At 31.0% G+C, this 24,863-nt stretch overlaps 1 protein-coding gene and 1 pseudogene across 1 annotated transcript in view; both read left to right on the top strand.

Annotated features, from left to right (window-relative positions):
- LOC147806266 (amyloid-beta-like protein) overlaps nucleotides 1-24,863 on the top strand; it is a 174,676-nt gene that overhangs the window by 133,887 nt on the left and 15,926 nt on the right. The window contains exon 3 of the mRNA XM_087169067.1: nucleotides 21,420-21,546. Within this exon, the coding sequence (XP_087025193.1) occupies nucleotides 21,420-21,546 (127 nt within the window). The remainder of the gene's footprint in view (nucleotides 1-21,419; nucleotides 21,547-24,863) is intronic.
- LOC147806267 (uncharacterized) lies at nucleotides 9-2,333 on the top strand (annotated as a pseudogene).

Here is a 24,863-nt window from a genome sequence, read left to right as displayed (position 1 = left end):
ATAATTAATCATCCCTTCCGTCTTCCCATCTCTTTTGTCCCTGGCTAGCAAATGAACTGTATAAAGATTGCCTGCTAAGTGTTGTTACTGTGCCGGTTTATAATTTGAATCGAGCAATTCATTTGAATAGCCTCACTACAAAGGCTGAAATTTTATGGACTTTTAAGGTGTTACGCTCACATTATTCCTGCAAATCTTGTAAAAATGCGAATTTTCTTTTTAAAGCTATGTTTTCTGATAGCGAGATAGCAAGCAATTTCAGTTGTGGTGAGAAAAAAACTGCCTACCTCTCAGTTTTTAGTATAGCGCCATATTTTTTGTCTCTACTTAAGTCAAGAGTGAAAGAGGAAACCAATTATGTACTGCTTTTTGATGAAAGTCTAAATGATGTTAATCAATTCAAACAACTGGATTGTCATGTAATATTTTGGAATGGTAACCACATAAATATGCGCTACTATTCTTCAGACTTTCTAGGCCATGCCACATCTGAACTTTTATTTGAAAAAATAACTGAGAAATGCTTTGCATAAATACTAAAAGTTTACTGCAATTATCTATGGATGGCCCGAATGTCAACCTAAAAGTGCTAGACATAATGATGGAAAAAATGAAGAATGGACAAAATGTGAGTTTCTTGAATGTAAGTTCATGTGGACTGCACATAGTGCATAATACCTTTAAGGGTGGTTGCTCTATTGCTTTTCCAAAAGTAGAGCATGCTGCATCATCTGTTTACCAATTTTTTAAAGACTCTCCTGCTCGAAGAGAAGATTTTGAGTCTGTAAATCCTTAATTTGTAAAGCTCCCTTCAAAATTTTGCAAGCACAGGTGGGTGGAGAATAAAAAAGTTTTAGTTCAACTTTTAGAAATTTTGCCTGATGTTAAAACTTATTTGAAGGAGATAGAAAACAAAAAGTTTTCTCGGCCAAACATTAAATCGTATACAATCTTACAGAATGTGGTTAAAGATGAACTATTTATTGCCAAATGTAATTTCATTTTACCTGTTGTGAAAGATGTTGAATCTTTCTTAAAATTGTATCAAACTGATAAGCCCGCGTTACCATTTTTAAATGGTGATCTCTACTTGCTATTAAAAGATGTGCTGAACAGATTTATAAAAGAAGAAAAGCTTCCAGCATCATAATAGATTTATACTTAATACAATGTGTTAAGTATAAATCTCGAAGATAAAGAAATTTGTAAAGAGGCAATCAAAATTGATGTTGGCTTTGTTGCCAGAAAAGAGTTGATAAAGACGAAAATTTTGAAGGATGAAGAGAAAACAATGGAATTTTATTTGAATTGCAGGCAATTTTTATTGAAGTTGTCAAAAAAGCTAATTGAAAAGTGACCACTGAATTTCTCTTTAGTGCGAAATGTATCGAGCATTGATCCTTGTACAATGCATGTTAATAAAGAAGCAAATTTAAACACGCTTTGAAAAATATTATTTCATTTGACCAGTGCAGGTAGAGTAAAAGAAGAAGATTGTGATAGCATTCTGAAGGAATATGTTCAATTTGTTGAAGATTTTAACAGCATGGATACTAGGACAAAATTTAGGCACTGCATTGGCGATAATTTTGATCCTAGCGTAGATCGACTAGATGTGTTATACTGTGAGTTCTTGTCAAGTTCACAATATCCCAATTTGTGGAACGTAATTAAACCTCTACTTCTGCTTTCTCATGGCCAGGCAACTGGTGAGAGAGGGTTTTCGGTCAATCGGTTGAAAATCTGGCAAACCAAACAATTGTGGCTAAAAGAATAATTGATGACCATCTAGGATTTGTTGGTGGACTTGAAAAAATCATTATTTCAAAAGAACTCATTGTTTCAGCTACAGTTGCACTTCAAAGATATCTTGCACATTTGGAAAAAGAGAAAGTAATTACAAATAATAAAGCTAAGGGTGAAAAAAGAAACATTTGGAGGATGATATACAAGAACTTAATAAAACTTCTGATGATTATTCTGATCAGGCAGAAAAAAATGTGATCTCTCATTAATTTCAAAAGCAAATGCCTTAAGGCGTCATGCTAAAGATAAAATATCTAAGCTTAAAATATGTGAAGAACTGAATAAGACATATATGTCTTTAAAAAGTGTTTAAAATAAATAATATTTTAAGATCCTTTTTTTTATTAATTTACTATTTTGTGTTTTTTTTTGTAATGTTGTAAATTTAATTTTATAAATAGCTATATTAAAATTATACAAAGTATATAATTTTCCCTCGCACCTCCTGAATTTATTGTATTGTACTCCTGAAAAACTCCTTAGAAACTCCTGAAATTTACTTTCTTAGAAAGAGTATGAACCCTGTATGAAGTGCTAGCAATAGAATTAAATATGGTTAAACAGTACAGTATGTTCGTTGATTTTGTTTATTCCAATCTTGTTTAATAGCTTAATGTTGCTGTGTTGAAACATATGAAAAACTTTGTTGCTTCGAAATATTTTGGTGTTGGAGTTATATTTTTTTTCTTCTTCAATTTTTGAAAAAGCGTTTTTCAACTGCTCTTTAGAGCAGTTGAAAAATGCTTCTTATATTCTCTTCGCAATAATATTACCAGTATTAATCCTTACGAATATCTTGTTTTTCAAATGAAATAATAATTAAACTGGCAATCAGTTTGCCAGAATGAAGTAACTATTAATTTTCTCAAATTTAACCGAAGTTCTATACAAATCATAGTATAAGTGACAAATATTCCATATTCAATTTTAACTAAGCAAGAAATGGCATAATTAACAAATTAAAAAATTATTATAAAATTATTATAAAATTATTATAAAATTATTATAAAAATTATTATAAAATTATTATATATTATTATAATATTTATAATAATAAAAATTATTATTATAAAAATTATTATAAATTATTATATTATATATACTTGACATCAATCTCTCTATGAATTACAACTTTTAATGGCTAACTTGGATTCTTTTTGTACAATTCTTAATATATATATATAGCAAAATGTCTGTTAGTGATATGAGTAAGATTATTTTTAAATGTCGTTCGATGACTAACTATATGACATCCAAGTAATTGCATATTGAAAAGAATTAATGTTGATGAACTTATGGTTAATGTTTAACATTCAACTTTTGATAATATCGTGTAATTAGGTGTCATTTTTAAATTTATTTGTTTTTTTTTTTTTTTTTTTTTTGAATAATTCATTTGAGTTTATACTTTTTTTTAAATGCGTAGAATATTAATTTGTCTTTCTTTTTCATTTTTCTAATGCTTGATGATATTGAAAGATTTATTTAAAGTATTGCATCGAATTTAAAACTGCCGTTTATGCCGTGGACGTTGAATTAAAAGAAAAATATTTGGTTAATTGATTTTTTTTTAGAATGTTCGACATTTTTAAAAGTAAATAATGGCCCAAAACACAACAATCCCTCTAGAATCCTTTTATTTGATTCTTTTTAATGATAATCCAGTAAAGCCTTTTCAAACTTAATTGTAAGCAGGAAGAAAAAAAGAAAGTGGAAATTCTCCAGATATTTAGACCACATTTAAATGCTAAAAACATTTTCATACGAGTGCGATCTATTCTTTTCTCCTTTCAATTACTATTCAGGGACGTTTTCCAATGGGGAAAAAAGTGGCAAACTTTGTCGAGGAAAGGAAGAGAGAAAGAAAAAAAAAAGTTTCTATTCTTCGAACTGAGTAAAAACTCTTGAGAAAAGAAGGGAGGAAGAGAACTCCTCTGGGTTGATCAATGCCTTGAATGTCTGATGCGTGTGCTTCAGGAAAAAGAACAAAATGTGAGGGTGTGAGTTCTTGGGCAGGTACGTGATTGTTTCCCCATTGGAGAGCTTCACCACCTTCCCCACAACACTGCATCATCCTGTATTTCATTCAGTTGAGTAAGATCTAACTGGCAAAGGTTTCAGCATGGCTTTGAACTTGCCACCTGCAGGATTTTATTCAGTTCTATATATAAAAAAAAAAAAAAAATCTTCTTAAGATAGGTTTATTTGAATGGGATTTTACTTCACCATGCTTGTGGTAGTAAAAGGAGTAGGTAAATTTTTGAATCGTATTTTCCGGAAATGAGATGAGCTAGATCCTTTTAGAATTTTGTATTTTGTTTATTCTCCTCTTCTACTGTATTGAGTTTTCCCTTTTTTTGGTGTGTGCTATTTTTAGTACTGTGAGCACAATTTTCGACTTGTTGTAGAACTTGCGGACAGCCATTTTATAGTTGCTTTAACTGTTTCTTTTCTTTTTTAAAAAAATGGACATTTTGTTTGTAAGGAACAATAGTTATGGGTAAACCTTCTAAAATTCTTAACTTAGACTTTTAATTTCCTTATTTTGAACTACAATATAAAGTTGTAACAAAATTTTTAGACGCATTTGGAATAAGTTTTTAAAAATTACTTAGTTTTTGATTTTGGCTTATTGTAGATATTGGAACTAAATAGCAACAACACAATGTACTGCAATGTTCACATTTAATGTTTGTTATCTCTCTCTCAAAAAAAAAATTAATAATAATTAAGATATGACAGCAATTACTTACTTTATTCGAAACGATTTCAATAATGTCACGATTATAATATGTTTTATGTACTTAATGCTTTCAAGCATTTTTTGAGTGTCTTCAGGATTAAAGGTTGGTCTTCATTTAGTTTTTCTAAATATCATGGAACAAAAATTAAAATGCAATGAATTCACAAAAAGATATGAAACAAATACGAGCTCTGTGAAGCATTTGTTAACAAATTATTTATTTATTTATTTATTTTCGTTTTAAAAAAAGAAAAATGTTATATAAATAAAATTTTTTTTTTCCTTTTTAAATCCATTAAAAGAGACATTAATTTGGCGATTAATCATTCTCGTTCAATCAAAATCCTTATCTGACATAAGCGCCATAAAACTAGTTCTGAAATGCGAAACACTAAAATAAATTCTTTATTTTCCTTCTTAAATTTTCATCGTTAACTTCTTGAAGTCAATCGAACGCGTTGTTCGAGAAATGAAAACCTATATTTCTCTGCCAGTTAAATTATTCAAAACAGATACTTACAGCGGCAATGCCTCGTAAAGGGCAACATCGATTTATTCATAATACTGTCTTATGAGCTGGCACCCGTTCGATAAAGCATTAATGCTGCTTTCATTCTGCCTTTGAAGAAGCCTCAAGATTTCTGAAGGATCTCCTAAAATAGATCGTGTAATGCAGTATCGTTAGTGTCGCGAGATGAGGAGGCTCTGCCTTGAAAAGTCGGAAGTGGGTCAAGGCGCGTGCCTTACCTTCCTTCTTGAAATCTAATGGCTGATTCATGTCGGACAGTAAAGCGTTGTCGTTACTGTTGACGTGCGGAAAAGAATCACGATTAAAAATATATTTTAAAGGGCTTGCTTAAAATTGCCCTTTAAAACGATCGAATTTTGAATCGATTTCAGATTAACTCAAATTTAGCACCTGGTTGTATAAAAGTTTTGGTGTTCCATTTATGGCTTGTATTGTTTTCGCACCTGATTATTATCAGTGGTTTTATGAGCAAGTAATTTTTTTTCTTTCTATTTGTTGCATGAAGTACGAGGGGAGACTTATTTTAATGTTCATGATTATAAATTGCCTTCAATAGCTTTCAGCAGTTTGATGAGTTGCATCATTTTGTTTAGTTGTTGTCCGACTGTAAAGAATTGTCTTAAGTTGACGTATGAAAAAAAAGAAAAGAAAACGTTGTTAAAAATATGTTTTAAAGGGTGTGATTATGTTTTTAAAAAAATTGACCCTCTTTGAAAGTCGAAGCTGGTCAAGGCGCGTGCCTTACCTTCCTGAAATCTACTGGTTTATTCTTGTTGGACAGTAAAGCGTTGTCTTTTAGGTTTACGTGGGTAAAATAATTGTTGTTAGAAATAAAGGCTTGCTTGTATTTTCTCCGAAAAGCGATCGAATTTTTAATGGGCCTTAAATTATATCAAATTTAACATCGTGTAGTATAAAAATTTATGGTTTGTTTCACTTTCTTACCTAAGCAATATATCAATGGTATATGAACAAGCAATTTTCTATTTGTCGCAGAAAATATTAGGTGAAAGTCTGCCGTTTTGGAAAAGTATTGGATGGAGTGTGTATGGTATGATTATGAAGTACCTAGCAGATTAATTTTTAGCTGCTCAATTATTGCCTTTTATTTAATTGGCGTTGTAAGTGCAAATTTTTTTTATTCAATTAATTATTTCAGTACGCACTCTTATTACTACTAAATACTTTACATCTTCGTTCATGGACCAGGAACAATGGATATCTCCTCATCTTTCTTGAGATCTGCTCATGAGTTAATCTACTATTGCGTCTTCCTGCTCATGAATCATTCAGTGGTAAAGCAGCCGGGTGGTGCTACTACTTTATATGGTAGTAGAGTCCAGCAGACTGCTTTTACAATCCTTGAAATTTTTTTAAATTAAACCAGGAAAAAATATATTCCCCAATCTTAGGAAATGTAACATGCTTGCTTGGGACTTGTAAAGAATTTGTTTCGAAATATCCCTTGTTTTAGACTTTTTGTCATTTAATGGTCGGTCACCAGATTCTCATCTAGCTCTATAGCTAAACAGTTAGAATTAGCAACTAAAAAATCGTTGTGTATCTTTAGAAAAGATACATAAAGTAATAAAAGGCAACTTCAAAGTAATAAAAAGGCAACGGGTCAAATTATCTACTCTTAATGGGGAATTACTAAATAAATTGTAAGGACCATGCTATTTTGCTTAAAAAGTTTACCGTAGAATTTGTAAACATTCTTTTCCGGAATACGTTGCAAATTTTACTTAGATTAACTATTACTTACATTTTGCATTCAACTAATTTTCATAATGAAAAATGGATGAATGTATTATATGTACTGCACTTATCTCATGAATCTCTGAACTTGTTTCATAAAATTCGTGTTGATTAAAAGCAATAGTTGAGTCGTGGAAGTCTTATTCTAGCATTAATTTTTGGAAAAAGAAACATTCAAATCTTCAATATAATGGTATCATCTCTGAAAATGTTGGCTCGAGTTTAAAAATCAGACAGAATGTGTGTGTGAATTACAAATCCAATGTTTTTAACTGCATTCTTTCTTTCCCCTGGAGTTTTGTGAACATAAAATGTTTGTTTAGCCTTCTTATGATATTTTATACTTATCCTTATCAAACTACTACTCATAAAAAGTTGGATCTTTTGAAAGTACTGGTATCTTTCCTTTTGAAGGGTACCTTTCGTTTGCATAACATTGGAAAAACATCAACATTTCAAAAGATCTCGCTGAAAATCTCCTTTTGTGTACCAAGGGGTCTAATACGTCTCTTTGGAAAGATATAAACCCGTCTTCACATCTCTTTGGAGTTTAATATTTTTTTTTCCTCACTAACTTTTGCAATGCCTAATATTTACTTGAGGCGTGTAAAGTAATATTTTTCTGGACTTTCGCGTTTCTTTCAAAAGTATTTGTGCTGGTTTCTTTTTCGATCATCGACCCATTCCATTAAATATATGGTTAGTTTCTCCTGTTTGAGAGCAAAATGTAAATTATAATATATGAATTGTTAACAAAAAAAAAAAAAAAATGAATAAATAACTATTACCATACACACAAAATGTTTGTTTTCTAATATTGGATTTTTTAATTTACTTTTTCCCTTGTTTCCTTTCGTTTATGGAGTATGGTTGTTTAGTTTAATATCGGCATGGGTTACAATTTAACAACGTAAAGACGAATGAGAAGTATTGCCACTGATTTCATTTTAATATCTATAATAAAAAAAACTTACTAAGCAAAATCTGAATCTTGGTGGCTCTAGTGATAGAGCACCTTCCACTGAAGTCAGGGTGCGGAGCGTTTTTAAAAAGTGCTTGAAGGTGCTTATTTTCGATTTTTAAAAGCACTTAAAAGTACTTTTTTCATTGGATGTTTTTAAAAAGTGCTTAATTTTCCCTTTTACAAGATGAGGTTTTTCCTTTACCATGTTGATTTTCGCTTCGTATTATGCAAAAAGACAGTTCACATTGTTCTATTCAACGTTTTCACAATAAATTCAACCTATTGTCCGTACCTAGCCTATAAAAGCACCATTCGTTTCACATGATTCAAAATTTAATGTTTTTTGACAACTGTCAAAAGCAGTACCAAAAATTTTTTTTTTGACATGACGGTTAAAACAAGATAAAACCATCAATTGTCAAAAACTTTCCAACCTTGCCTAATTATATTTTTTTAAAGTGCTTAAAAATATTTTTGAGTGCTTGAAAAGTGCGTAAAAGGTGCTTATTTTTGTTGAATAATTTGGCTACGTACTCTGGTAGTGAACCGGGTCCGAATCCCAGCAATAGCTGGTCGATACGAATTCCCGACCCGACTTGCACAGACACAGTGGTTACGTAGAATATTCTCATTGCTAGACGGATCATGGGTTAGGGCCCCCTTGCCGTCAGGTTAACCGTGGGAGGCCGAAAAATTCTCCCAAAAGGCAATTTTTTCCCAGTACTTGATCCAGGAGTTCCCTTGTCTTCTGGATTGGATTCAAAATTACAAGGCAACGTAGTTGAATATTAGTAGTCGTAAACCCAAAATTGGATCGGCTGTTCAACGGTAGTTATTTAATAAAAAATCTAATATGCAATGGTTATTAAAATGTGATATATTTCGAAGCACTAAATACACACATACTTTAATTTAAACCTTCTGAATTTTATTTTGATATAAACTTTTAGTAAATCAAAATGTAATTCATTTAAAATTTAATAAAAGATTGTAACGGAACGACGATGAGCACTTTTGTATTAAATCAAAATAATTAAAAATTGAATGAAAGTTTGAAAATATATCTTTAATCAGTTATTTATCCTAATTTCATCACAAAATTACTCAAATTACGACAGTAAATTAATTAATTTCGATTCCGGGTGTTGTATAAAAGCACTTTCATCCACGATTTAGATTAATCAACACAAAATATATTTGAAAACGAAAGCAGCGTAAATTATTTGGATTTATATTATGTATTTTGCATAATAAAAAACAAATAAGCTGCTCTGATTTAATGAGTAGCTATTTCAGGGATCAATTCAGACATATTACATAAGTTCCTTTTTGTGTGAAATCGACGGTAATTTTGTTTATCTAAAATTAGCAGTAAATTTCTTTCTGCCGTATATAAACTTGCCAGATTTCTGTTTTTGTCAGTTTTTGAAACTCTATGGTTCTGTTTTTGATTTTGTGAAAAATCACAAAAAATAAAAAAAATTGTGTTTCACAAAGCTGCAATGTTTTTCAATTGCAAATAAATACCATTCTGATTCTGTCATTTTAAGTTTAAATACTAAATGAATTTTAGTTAAATGTGCAAACATATGTTTCGTGTAGATTTAAAACTTAATATCTGGGACTACTGAAACTACGATCACGATCCGCATCTGAGTTGCTGCATGTGAGAATACGATCTTGTAGATTTAAAACTAATATCTGAGAATATTGCATCTTAACTTAAGAACTTAAGAATTTTAGATTAGTTTTAGAATTAGATAAGTTCAAAATGTAAGTAAAACAATACAAACTTATCAGCATTGAGATTTATACAGAAAACGCAAAAGGGAGCAAAATGCGAGCAACCGAGCTCCGCTATTACTAATAATATAAAATCTAGTCCTTTTGTTTTATGAATTAAAACGTTAAAAGTAAATTATTTTGTACCTGTAAGTTAAAATAAATTTAAAAAAAATTTTTCAAAATTATGAAACTATATTTTTACGATTCTTTCTGTGTCTGTGCTAAAGTTTGGATTTTCCATGAATACAACAAATCCCCAATGTAAAAAGCTTGTTCACTATGATTAGAGGGAGAGACGACTACATATTTATAATTATGAATACGACGTTTTAAAACACATATGTCGAAAATACTCAATGCAATTATTTAAAAATTGTGTAACGGTGCCATATTTCGCTATTGAGTAAAACTAATTTTATTCTTTTAATCGGCAGTCTGTATAAAGGATCTGGTTCAAGGATCAAACATCATGGATTAAACTAGGAAATCCTATCCGTGTCTATTTCATTCGAATTTATTAATTTGCATTCATTTACTCCTCATTTTATCATTTCATTGTATCTGTTTACTGAAATTGTGTCGTTATGCACTGTGAATAGTGGTAATTAGTCGACTTCTCTTTTGATCAGCCTTTAACAAGTGCCTCATTGTTTTGTTACCGTGGAAAGAGTAGGTTTCAGTGCTTGACTATCTAAATATTAATTCTTTGTTTATGGTAATACTTATTTATCTAAACATCACATAAATTTGGAAATCGTAATTTACTCTGATTCTGAAGTTTAGAACTTTCTATACTTCTATTCAATCACATTATCAACATTCTTTGTTATGCTTCAAATTTATAAAGTTGGCACAGTGTTTCGTGATCACCACTGTTAATATGCATTTTCTGAATCCTCGCAAAAAATAAAGCCAAAAGTATTTTAGCCAAAATATTAAAGCCAAAAAAGCCAATTCAAAAAATATTTAAGTCAAAATGTATTTGAGGGTCGCAAATTATTACATAAACCAGGGGGGAACATAAACGTTATCGGAAATTAAACCGAGTCACTGCTGATTAAAGAGGGACCGAAAACTCACCCTTCACAAAATTCTTTATCGTTAATCATTTTTCACACACTACTATTTGACCTAACTGCTTTTTGGTATTGTATACAAAGCTTAGGCAATGTGTGAAATGTTTAATCATTCCATGCTATGCCTACCAGTTTTAGGCATTTTGTAGATTGCCGTATTTCATACATTGCCAATGACTAACTAAATATTAAATTATTAAAATAACTGACTCATTTCGACTCTTTGAGAATTATTTTTTAACCATTTTTATGATTTATATTATTATTTAATAGCAAGAATAAAATTTCATTAATATAGTATAAAGAAGAAGAAAAAAATAGGGTTTTGCATTTTGGAATCCACATTTTCTAAACTGAATATTCAGAAAAATTAAAAAGTCATATTTATCCAATATTTTATGATGAGTAATGCAAACCAAATAACTGGTTAATAATTTATCGGTCTAGTCATAAATTCCCTTTCCTCTTAATCATGTAAATTCAACACTAGACTTTTCTTCACTATCTAACATGATGGAGTATTGGATAAAGCTTGAAGATAGATATCCTCATTAGCGATTATTAGTCTATCTCGCCTGTGCTGCTGGATGAATGTATCGATCTAGTCTAATTTATACCCTTCGCCTGTCCAAAATAATTGACTTTCCGACCTGAAAGCGAATACCCTGGACTTATGGCTTACATCCTTAAACGGAAGTGACAGCTCAGGTATCGGATGTGGCGTTTTCCTTGAAGGGTTCTGTTTTATTTCCAGTCAGAAGGACCTTTCGGACGTTGTTTCCTTTTCCCATATTTTCTTGTTCATTATTTATAAGCGTTAAGAAGTTTGCCCCAAACTCTGCCTTCAAACTTACTTCAATGATGTGTTGAACTGTATTCCCTAGTTTGTAATTTTATTTTTACTTTACCTTAGCTCATAATTTTAAAATTGAGATGAATAGATTTATTTTTCTATTCTCGAAAAATTAATATAATCTTTCATTTCCTTTTGAAGTTAGGAACATAAAAAAAGCAGGTTTTTAACTTCTAGGTCTAATCTAATAACTTCTGAAAATATCGTGTAAATTGTAAACTCTTTTAACGTGTTTTAAAGTAACTGCATGATTGCTCTTCGATACTGGGCTAAAACAATAATTATTAATAATTAGTGAAAATATCAGTAACAACTTCAATTTCTGATGTAGAGCTTTTTCTTTATCAAATACTTTAGTTATAGAAATGGTGAAAAGTAATTTTTTCTATATTCTCAGAGCTAATATCTTGTCGGCTTTTCCTTGTTACCGAAACTAAAAAATTTGGTAAATTGCTAGTAGATGCTCAAAACAGATAGAGGCAATGAAATCGTTTCCTCGCTAAAGGTAGCAACACTGCTGTTAAGTTTTTATACTGCCACCTGTATTTTAGAAGAAGGTAAAACTCATATTAACAACTCGTAGGTCTACAAAGCTATTTCTTTACTGCTCTGGAGGTGAGTGCATTTTAAAGTAGGTTCGTTCAAGCATTGGAAATGGCGAAAAACAAAAAAAGAGCAGAGAGGTCACGTTCATTTCTTGGTGGCTGACAATGCTTGAGTTAGCGAAATTTATCGTCGCATGCATGTTGTGCATGGCGAACACTGTTTTTTGTGCCCGATTGACATAAGAAATTCTGTGAAATATACGCATCATTGCAAAGATTCACACATGGTATAGACCAATCGAGTCGTTGCCCCTGATGTGATTGAGTGATCCAGATTTATGGTCGAACCTTGAAAAACTGACGAACCATTTGCATTGGTATAGTGAGAAAAAGAGTTTTGCTAGTTTTTCTTGTTTTTAACTATATCTGTTAACAGAAACAAAACGCTACAATAGGAAGGGATACATCCTTACCTTCATTATTGCCGTTAGAAAGCTGATCACTATCTGAATAATTTTGTTTTATTACTGACCTTGAACTGACCTCTAATTCTGAGTTTACAAATTTCATAGTTAAACTCCATAGCCCTGTAATGTTGAACCCAATCCAGAAGACAAGGGACCTCCTGGATCAAGCATTGGGAGAAACTAGTCTTCGTGGAGGACTTCTTGATGTAATTAACCTGCATTTGCGTTACATGGAGTGGAAAACGGCTAGCCTGACAACAAGGGGACTCCAACCCGTGATCCGTCTACCACTGAGGATATTTTACGTCAGTACTGTAGTCGGTGCGTCTCGACCAGCCAAAGCTAGTATTCGAACCGGAAACATCTCAGTAAGAGGCGAGCGTTCTATCCCCTGTTAATTGAAAAAAAAAATTATTTGCAATTTATCTGTTAAGAAAATAAGCACATTATTTTATTATAAATGCATCAAAAAAGCAAGTGTCAAATATTACCTTTTTAAATTTTTCGTCGAAAATTTTTTTCTCTCTCTTAAGTTGTTATATTTTTAACCTCTTAAGTAAATCCTTTTCAATAAGTTTTCTTTGATGAAAGCGCATTTTCCTTCCCCACCCTGCCTATTTAAATTACGCGATCATTTCTCAAATCCAAAAAGGCATTTCTCCCGAGATTATTAAATCTGGAAATCGAAGCCTCTCACTCCCATTTCCCTTTGCCTAATGACCTGCAGAACTCCCACAGTCTCAAGATGTGACTCCGGCTGTGATTTGCAGTAAAATTCTGAAATCATCGTAAAAATAAGTTAAGTTCCATCTCTTTGAAACATCTGTTTTCTCTGCGTGAGATTTATGTCTCTTTATTCGTTCGTTTCATCATGTGTAACTTAATGATATTCAGGCCATTAGTGGCTCTTTATATTACAATTTAATAAAGGAACTGAGATCTGATGAAATTGATGTGTTGCATCGTTTTTAATATCGCACTTAGTGAGTGGAAATGCAGCTGAAGTTGGTATTTATATCCCTTCCTCTGCATTGCTTCTTATTTGTGTTATTTCAGCCTATCTCCCTACCTTTTTTTCAGTTCCTATTAGATTGCGTTCTTTTCTATTTTATTCTCAGCCTGCATATTGTGTTTTAAAAAAGTTTCATCAGTTTTTTCTTCTCGATATTGTGCCTGTTTCTTTCTTCCTCTACTGCGCTACAGCCTTTTGTAGTCTAGAGTAGTCTCTCCAAGCTTTAATCAGCTGATTTGGTGTTACACAAAAAGTTGAGTTTTAAGTCCTTCTCAGCTCTGTCTATGACCATCTCGTGGGTGGCCTTTTTTATGCTTTCTGTTCCATTTAAAATAGTTAATTTTTTTTTCTTTCCATAGAGCATTGATAACTATGAATGTGGCCCAATGCGAGATTCTTTAGACTATTTTAACGATATTAGACTTTTAAAGCATTTCGTGCTCTTTATGGTTGTACGGGATTCTCCATATGTTTTGCCTCACAGGGCTATAAAATTTTCGTTGTACTTTTCTTTCAAAAATTAATATTCTATTTTCATTATTATATTCTAACGCTTTCTCAATGTGAATTGGTTCCAAATCTTAATTTGCAGGAAAAAAAATTTTTTCTGCGCAAGAGCTTTTATTACATACGTTTTTTTTTTTAAGAATAAAATTAGCTGTTGAGAATTTGTAGTTAATGAACTACTAAACTTAGGCGCTTATTTTTACTAAATAACTTAGTAGCTAATTAACTTTAAATTTGTACTAAACTTAGGCGCTTAGGCAAATGTTTAGGGATTTTTAGAAACCCAAAAAAATAATCAATTAAACATTTAAAAATTATTTTAAAATAAGATATATATTACTCAAAAGATTTGTTTAAAAAAGTAAAAGAAACTTAAGTTGTATGCATACTTAACTATTGACCATCTCCATTGTAAATCTTTTAATAATTGATCAACTTACAAGCCAAACAAGATCCAATAATCTGAGGATATCGTGTTCTAGCATTTTTCTTGCATCATCTCCTCTTTAATACTTTTGTTTCATAATCTTTGAAAACAATGACAACAACATGCGGGGAACAGCTGTTGCTAGTCTGCTAATTTCGAGGCTTAATCGATTCCTGGTCTCTCGACTCCACTTCTTTCTCCTACCAATTAATTAGTGACGGAATTTGTAACGAATCATTCAGGCTACCCACTGCTGCCACCAGCTAAATTAAAATCTTTGCCCATCTCATTTGCAGAATAATGTCGGAATTCGAAAGGCGAAGTTAGCTGATTAGTAGTTTCTGGAAACTCTGTCTCGGCTACTTATTGGTGGTTGTGAATTCTTCTCCAAAGAATGTTTCTATTCTTCGAATTTTAAACAATTGAAAGGAAGAATTTCGTGATTTAGGAAAATTGTTCATCGATTCACGAAATTCATATTGTAGTATTAAATAAGTTCCTCGGCAATTTTTAAATAGATCTATTTCGTATCGCCAATGCTTTCTGCTTGTAAGGTTTTCCTTAATGTTCGCTCTTACTATATATGTTTTAGAATCATTGTCAGAATTGAAGTAAAAAAGTGTGCATAATAGGTGCCTCGTTATTTCTTCAGCGAAGAAAAAATTTAAGAAGGTGGGATGGAAGCCAAAAGCAATTTAATTGTCTGGTTGAATTGGGAAATATTTCTAATAATTTTTTTGTCTCCTCTAGTTATCTGTTTTGTTTTCAGTCCCACCTTCCACACTAGATTTCGATTTTTTTTTTTTTTTTTTTTGTTTACACCGCCCTTAAAAATTAATGTGTATGGTCTTTTATTTTCTTTTTGACGAGGACTCTAAAAATATTTATTAAGGACGATCATTACTGAACATCATGTATTTTTTTATTTTTTTTAAAAAAAAAGGATCTATATTTTTCTAGCAATTTCAAAACATTCTTTTTTGATTATCCGGTTTAATATATCTATAATTATGTAGTTTAGCTTACTGTTAGCTTGTTTTTGTTACATAGTAGAACTGGCCGGGACATCCTGGTTGGTAGGGCACTGGGCCCATGTCCAAGAGTTCGTGGGTACAATCCCCGCCGGCCGAAGACTCCCCGTGTAGTAAATGGTGGGTGATACACGTTAAATCTGTCAAGTCGCAAAGTCCTCCATGATCCCATAACAAATCAATACCTCTGAGGGTACTGATCCAGGAGTTTCCTTGTCTTCTGGATTGGTTCAAAATTACAAGGCTACGGAGTTGAACATTGGTAGTCGTAAACCCAAAAATTGGGTCGACTGTTCAACGACGGATATATGCATAGTAGAACTGTATATTATTTCTTCTGCAACGACTGTTTTAGTTTTGTATGTGTAAAAATGAATTAAAAATTGTGCAAATGAGGGGTCCCAAACTAATACGTAGCTCTGGCTTTAATATTATATAGTATTGAAGCGAATTAAAGCAAAGATGGGTCTAGAAGAGCTAATTCATTCCTACATGAAGAAGAAAAAAAAAGGAAATTGTTAACGAAATTGAACGCATATCAACCCTACTTATCAAACCAACTGGTTTTGATTGCTTCAATCTCTCCTCTACTCTTGATCGACTCAATATCGATTAGTAACTGTTTAATAACATTCCCCCCCCTCTCACTTAAACATAAATTTACAATTTATAAATATTATTTTTTTGCATGTTTTTTTTTTAATTTTTATTTTTTTATTTTTACAAAAATGTGATTGTATATTGAGGGTGGTCATTATGGATCACCCTGTTCTCTTGTTCTTATTTGATCTGGAATCCAACGCAATTTCTGAGAACCATACATACAATAACTATATTTTATCTATCTTTTCACCTCTCTGTTATGCAAATATTAACACTCTTGCGAAAGGTGGGAAATGAATGAGGCAGGTAACATTTTGCACAAGCATTCATATAAAAGGTGACCTTATTTGGTTAGCTAACATTAATATCCTCCTTTGATTCATGTAACTCTAAGCGATTATGAGACTGAGATTGCGCTGGTCTGTGAGATCTTCCATAATGGTTGTCATGGAAAGACACGCTTAGCAATTTACCAGAATGTTTGCTGCTAATTAACAATAACAGTCCATTTTGCAACTTATTGCAACCCTGTCTAGAGAGCTAACAACTTGCCCATTTACTCAAATGAGAATTCCCCTACTGGAATCACCTTTCTTGGACTGCAGAGCTCATTCAGTGAAATTCGAGCTGCGGAGTGACTGCAAACTTGAGTTATTGAATGCGTTTGGGCCTTATTTATGGGGCACAATGTCTTGCTTAGGTAATATTTTCTTGTAATTTCGAGGAGAAGGGTCCCAAAATTTAGTACATATTTTTCTAATCTAGAAAATTTTATATAGGAATTATATATATGGAACCGACAAGTTGATGTAAAGGAGGGGGGGGGTGAGATTTTATTTAATATTTTTAATGAAAGAATTATGAAAATTACCAACTATATTTATGATATTTTCAAAGCTGGTTAATGATGAAAGATTGATCCATATTATTAACAACAAATAAATAAAAAAAATTGTGAATAAGACAAATTTTTTCCAGAACTCATTTAAAACTTGCTTGGAAATAAACGTTAGGAAAAAGATTTTCTGAACTAAAGGGTGGTGCCATCGCTGTAGTTAAAATTTAGCTGGGGAAAAATGATTAAGATTTTTTCTATATATTTTGGGGGCAACTGGCAGTTGAAATCTGAATTGATGTCTTCAATGTAACAGTAAGTTAATATGTATTTCCAACCTCGATCGTAATAACAGGGATGAGATTTTTCCGCTTTTTAGCGGATTTCCGCTTTTTTCCCTTTTATCTCTTAAATTTCAGCTTTTTTATCAAAAATTCAGATTTTCTAAAAATTTCACTTTTTTTTTATAAGTATTTCGCTTTTTCAGAAAATTCACCGATTTTCAAAGAGAAACAGAAAATTCAAACTACATAGCTACCAATCCTTTCTCATTTTTGCCTATTTTAGCTATTTTCTCCCCTTTTACACGCAGCAGATAAGATTTTCCGAATTTTTTACCCGCGCTCCAGATAGATCCGATTTTCAAACGACGCTGCTTCTGACAAGCCTTTTAGAGGTCCCAAGCCTGGAATCTGCTAATATCTCGATTCTTATTCACACGATTTTAATATCAAGCATAGCTTTTCATATTTGCGTGTTGAGATTCTTATTCACGCCATTTGAATATTGTACATTGCGATTCGTATTTACGCCTTTTTAAAAACCTATGTAGCGATTCGTATTCACGCAAGTTTAAAATTCAATATCTTGATTTGCTCATGCGATTTATAATATCAAACATTGATTTTCGTATTTATACATGATTTTAAAATAAGGCATTGGGATTCGCATTCACGCATTCTAAAAATTATGCATCATAATTCTTATTTATGCAATCTAAGAATTAAGCATCCTGATTCGTATTTAAGTGATCTAAAAATTATGAATCGTGATTTGTATTTACGCGTTTTGAAAATTATATATCCCAGTTTGTATTTTCTCATGTTCAAAATCGTATATCTAGTTTCATATTCATGTGATTTCAAAATCCATAATTGTTATTCATATTCACACAATTTTAAGATCAACTATCGCGAATCTTGTAACAAGTAAATTTTTTTAAAATTTAGTTACTATAAAGGTGACTGTTTTTCTAACGACGATTATTAGTATATGTAAGTGTTACAACATCAGAGAAACTGGAAGGGAATATATTCAAAACTTACATTCTGTGCTTGCAAAGAAGAAAAAATAGGATTTGTCACAAGATGTTTGAAAATGGACTAACGACTAAATATAGCAAACATAAAAGATATAGGAAACAAAAGCAATAACTTAAAAAGGGATTCAATTTAATTTTTTTTTGTTGGAAAAAGAGTTAATTAACTCATCATCAAAATTTTATTTATAATTGCTGTTATTTATGCTATAAAATGCAAAATTCTTATCAAATAAAAAAGCAATTATCTAAACAGTTGCTGATTGTCATGTAACTTTTCAAACTAAAATAGCAATTTTTGTATGTTAAGGAGTTACTATATATTTCTTCTTCACTGTTATTGATATGTTTCAGGGGGCTCTAGTTAGATTAGACTATAATATGAACATAATGATTCGGTCCATTGTTAAAGTTTTTTTTCCTATATAATTTAAAAAGTAATATTACTGATATATTTGCTATAAATCACATAACAGTATTTATTAAAAGAAATGAAATATTAATGTATATTCTCAGTAGTTTTAATTTGCTAAACCAGGTAGTTTTTCAAGTAATAATTGTCTCTTATGTAAACTGAGGAAAAATATAATTTCCAGCTTTATTTTTTCAATTGGTAATTTTTATTTTCACTAAATGTTAAGTATCAATGTAATCATTTATATAATAATAGATTAGTACACAATTGTATGTCAACACATTATTTATTACCTTAAACTGTCTGGAATTTATTATTAAAGGATTGCGCTTGCGTAAAATTTACTATCGTGGAAATTCAGCTGTTTTGCCTTTTGGCTAATCTCATCCCTGTAATAATTTAGAATTCATTAAACTTATGTTATTCTTAAAAATCGAGAGAGTGGATTGTGTCCCTAGGCACTTGCTCAAACCATCCACCCTGACAATCAACTATGCACTTACTTAGGAGCTAACTCTATAAATAATTAAAAGTATAAATTTGCGTTTTCTAGTTTTGCATTTGAAACCATTGCTAGTGTAGGCGGAGAGGAAAATTTTTAGGAATATTATTTAGAAATTCCGGGCAATATACCTTTATATCTTATGAAATATTTAAATAAATTAATTTTGTATACTAACTTTGAATATTTTCGAATCATTGATTCGTTATGCATTTTCGACTAGTTATAATTATTACTTAACTAATTTTTAGTGTCAAAATCTTACGTTGCAAAATAAAAGAATAATTTTTATCCAATTCAGTTACATTTATCTCTTAATGGAAATAACGAATGATTAGTCATTATACAGAAAAATAGGATATACAAATCATTGCTTTTAATAAATGAAGCCCTTTTTTGGAATTCATTATTAACCAAATTATTTGGTGATATATGACTTGGTGCTTTCTTTAATGTATTGCATTTTCAGTCATTTTCGTTAATAGTTGTGTTCGTTATTAACTTATGGATTTTGGAATGTTTATTAGCAAGCGAATAACTTTTATTGTCCGTACCCCAATTAAGCTAAAATAAGCATAAAGAAAATTTATCAACTCACACATTCTCATCCTATTTAATTATATTTATCCCAAATATTTTTTTTTCCTGCTTCATAATGATTGCAATAAGTGAGGCAGTCATTGTACAAAAAAAAAAGACAATTATCTAGTAACTCAAATCCTTTTCTAAAAATAAATGAAGCCATCATTCTCCGAATTTATTATCAGTCACTATATCCAAATAATTATATGAAATATGACTTTGTGCATTCTTTAGCCCCAGGAAAACCGTTTTCCGAGGGTAAAGAAGAATTTTGCCATCATTATTATCCTCCTGACAAAACTTCCCCCATTTGCTTTCCAGAACTTTAATGCCCGAGGATATCTTCCGCCTCAATATTTATTACATTGGAAATAGTCCCGACTTTGCTTTCAGCTCACTATGCATACCTCTTTCATCAGATCATCGAGATTTTCTAGTCTAGATTTCATAACTTTTCGATCTAGGAGAAAGTCAGTTTATATACCTAATTATACTTTCTCTCTTGATTGAACATTGAAAAGCTAATCTTAATATTTCTCAACTTCGCCATCTTAAGATGTATTATAATCTTAGGGATTGTGTATTGATGTTTTGGATACAATTTCCCTGATTTAAATTTTCCTTTCTGCTGATTCTAATATTGGAAACTGAGTGAGCGTATCAGCAATCTATTGTCATAACTATATTGCATATATTGTAATTTCTTTTGTCTGTAGAATTTTGATGAAAGTAACTTTTATATCCTTCCAAACCTATATGAGTCTCAAAATATAGTCTAGCGCACCATAATTTATTATATTCTTACTTAAGACTGTTTTTCGAAGGGTCCTTCGTAGTATAAAAATATGTTTTTTTGCGAATAATATGCTATAACTGCTGTGTGTTTACAGCTGTTAATCATGGCTGTTAGGTCAAGTTTAGCCTATTTGTTCTAAAGTCCAGATATCTCTTCACGGCATGATTATTATATAGTTTAAAATCATCGCATTGCTTTAAAAAAATGTGTCACTGCCAACTTCAATTGGTGCAAAATTTGTTTACTATTATTATTATTATTATAATTTTTTTTTTTGCTTCCCTTAGCACGTTCACGCCGGGAAAAGAGAAAATACTGGTAGAAGAACTATTTCAATATTAGATAATCTTCGGTAGGAGTTACATCTATTCTCAACAATAACAATTCACAGTAAGGAAATTTATCACGGCGATGAAGCAATTCAATATAAACATTGCATCCATTAAAAACAATTGGTAGTTATGGATTTTTATTATTCCCGGAAAAAAACTAAAAAATGAAATTTATTGTTTCCAGTTTTTACTCCGGTGCGCTGCCAAGATGAGACAATCTAGCGTGACCCACCGGTGGGTCACCCCGGCGTGAACGTGTTAAAACAGTCATATTTGTTCCTTCTTTTTTTTTGTTACTTCATAAAAAGTGTGACATTAATTACAACAAAAAATTTATATAAATATAAGTTTTGCCTTACCACGGCTTTTTTTTTTTTTTTACACGAATTGCAGAAATCATGTGCTAACTTGCCATATAATTTTTTATCAACTTGTTTATTTAATTCTCGTTGTATTATATTTTAAATTGAATAATTTGTGAATTGTATTTAAACTGAATTGCTGTTATAAGAGTTCATTTTATGTATTGTTAGGTATATCCGTCTAAGGACATCACAAATATTGTAGAATCCAGCCGCTATTTCAAAATCGATAATTGGTGCAAGCCTGGTCAAAAGAAGTGTAAAGCTAGTCATTGGGTTAAACCATACAGATGTCTTCGTAAGTAGATTTATTTGACTCTCATTTTTATGACTCTCTTAACCCCTTAATGCGTAATTTTTTTTTTCTTGAAAAAAACCTGCCAAAAAAAATATTCCTTTTTTTAATGTAAAAAAACACACTTTAGAACATTGTCTTTTCTTTTGGTGGACAATTTTGATAAACTGCGCTTTTGTTCCATGGAAAAAGGCTATATTTTATTCTTGAATAAATAAGTGTTATAGCTTACAATCCTATGTAAATGATAAATATTAATAAAACGATTTTTTTTTCTTAGTTTTCACATTGTTATTTTCAATTCTCGATTATATTCGAGGGTGAAAAATTATGGCAGCATAAAATACAACGGAGCTCGAATTACCACGAGTGTGCACAGTTTGGCCTGTTTAGCACCCTCGAATTAACTCGAGCGCACAAGTTAAGGGGTTAAACATAGTTCTTAAATTAATAGTGTATCTTGTATTACAAGTTAAACTTTGCAAGCAGAATCTTAGTGTAATAATTTATAGTTAATAATGACTTACAATAAATACTGTTAATAATGAATCACTGTTTACTTTTTGTGTAAAGATTATACCTAAAAGTTATACCTTCAGTGGTAGATGAATCATGGCTTAGAATCCCCTTGCAATCAGGTTAACCGGGGGGGGGGTATTTTCGTTGTTTTCCTCCCCATGCAATGCAAATGCTGGTTAGTTCCATCAAAAGGCTAGTTTGTCCAGATGCTCAATATAGGAGTTTCCATGTCTTCTTGATTTGGTTCAAAATTGGAACATTAATATTTACTGAAACAAAACACTGAATTAGGTCAGCTGTTAAACGGCAGTTATAAAATAAAATGCATATTGAAAGTTTTAGTTTAATGAGAATTAAATCTCAACTCTTTCATTTGTATTGACTAAAAACTCACTTTTACCCAATCTGAATTATTTTTATTTTGTTTTAGTTATTGATTCCACAATGTTACCATAAGCAGGGATGAGATTTTTCCGCTTTTCAGCGGATTTCCGCTTTTTTCACTTTTATCTCTTGAATTTCAGCTTTTTTTTTAATCAAAAATTCAGATTTTCTAAAAATTTCACTTTTTTATAGGTATTCCGCTTTTTCAGAAAATTCACCAATTTTCAAAGAGAAACAGAAAATTCAAACTACATAGCTACCAATCCTTTCTCATTTTTACTTATTTTAGCTATTTTCTCCCCTTTTACACGCAGCAGATAAGATTTTCCAAATTTTTTACCCACCCTCCAGATAAATCCGATTTTCGTAGTTCAAACGACGCTGCGTCTGACAAACCTTTTAGAGGTCCCAAGCCTGGAATCTGCTAATATCTCGATTCTTATTCACACGATTTTAATATCAAGCATAGCTTTTCATAATTGCTTGTTGCGATTCTTATTCACGCGATTTGAATATTGTACGCTGCGATTCTTATTTACGAGATTTAAAAATCGATATTGTGATTCGTATTATTTACGTCTTTCTAAAAACCTATGTAGCGATTCGTATTCACTCAAGTTTAAAATTCAATGTCTTGATTTGCTCATGCGGTTTATAATATCAATCATTGATTTTCGTATTTATACAAGATTTTAAAATAAGGCATTAGGATTCGCATTCACGCATTCTAAAAATTATGCATCATAATTTTTATTTATGCAATCTAAAAATTACGCATCATGATTCGTATTTACGCGATCTAAAAATTATAAATTGTGATTTGTATTTACGCGTTTTAAAAATTCTATATCCCAGTTTGTATTTTCAAAATCGTATATCTAGTTTCATATTCATGTGATTTCAAAATCCATAATTGTTATTCATATTCATGCAATTTTAAGATCAACTATCGCGATTCTTGTAAGAAGTAATTTTTTTAAAATTAGTTACCATAAAGTTGACTATTTTTCTAACGACGATTATTAGTATATGTAAGTGTTACAACATCAGAGAAACTGGAAGGGAATATATTCAAAACTTACATTCTGTGCTTGCAAAGAAGAAAAAATAGGATTTGTCACAAGATGTTTGAAGATGGACTAACGACTAAATATAGCAAACAGAAAAGATATAGCAAACAAAAGCAATCACTTAAAAAGGGATTTAATAATTTTTTTTTTTTTTTTTTTTTTGGAAAAAGAGTAATTAACTGATCATCAAAATTTTATTTATAATAGCTGTTATTTATGCTATAAAATGCAAAATTCTTATCAAATGAAAAACAATTATCTAAACAGTTGCTGATTGTCATGTAATTTTTCAAACTAAAATAGCAATTTTTGTATGTTAGGGAGTTACTATACATTTCTACTTCACTGTTATTCATATGTTTCAGAGGGCTCTACTTAGATTAGACTATGATATGAACATAATGATTTGGTCCATTGTTAAAGTTTTTGTTTTCAATATAATTTAAAAATTAATATTACTGATATGTTGTTGTTGCTGGCCCACACGGTTAGCGGAGCTAAACCAAGTCCATGACTCCAGAGACTCTGAGCAAGTCTGCAACAAAAAGTGGATCTGAAAAGAGGTCCACTTTAGAGATATTTAGGCATTGAAGTATATGTTCAGGAGTAGCTTGTTGGTTGTTACACTTAGTGCAAACAGGGAAAACTCTTGAACCATTACTGAACAACATAGTTCTTAGGTGACCGCTTCGAAATCTTGATATAACCGTCTGATCCCGCCTGCTGCACTGAAGGGTCAGGTTGCCACCTGGGCAGTTGCACTGATACCAATGATGAACAGGAGGGGCCACAGGATCACGAATATTACTGATATATTTACTATAAATCACATAACAGTATTTATTAAAAGAAATGAAATATTAATGTATATTCTCAGTAGTTTTAATTTGCTAAACCAGGTAGTTTTTTAAGTAATAATTGTCTCTTATGTGAACTGAGGGAAAATATAATTTCCAGCTTTATTTTTTCAATTGGTAATTTTTATTTTCACTAAATGTTAAGTATCATTGTAATCATTTATATAATAATAGATTAGTTCACAATTGTATGTCAACACATTATTTATTACCTTAAACTGCCTGGAATTTATTATTAAAGGGTTGTACTTGCATAAAATTTACTATCATGGAAATTCAGCTTTTTTGCCTTTTCGCTAATCTCATCCCTGCATAAGAGAAAACATTAATTTATTGCACTTATATAACATGAACTTGAATGGATATTGATGTTATATGAAGACACCGTAGACTGTAGCATGCAATTTGTTTACTGACAAACTCTTTGGCAATTAGTGTTGGTGCAAACTTTCTCTTTATTATTGTTGCCATTCTTTTTTGATTAAATTGA

Source organism: Parasteatoda tepidariorum, chromosome 8, assembly GCF_982258835.1.
Source record: "Parasteatoda tepidariorum strain Cologne lab strain chromosome 8, Ptep-v5.0, whole genome shotgun sequence".
NCBI classification, from domain to species: Eukaryota; Metazoa; Arthropoda; class Arachnida; order Araneae; family Theridiidae; genus Parasteatoda; species Parasteatoda tepidariorum.
This window is presented reverse-complemented; position numbering and strand designations above follow the sequence as displayed.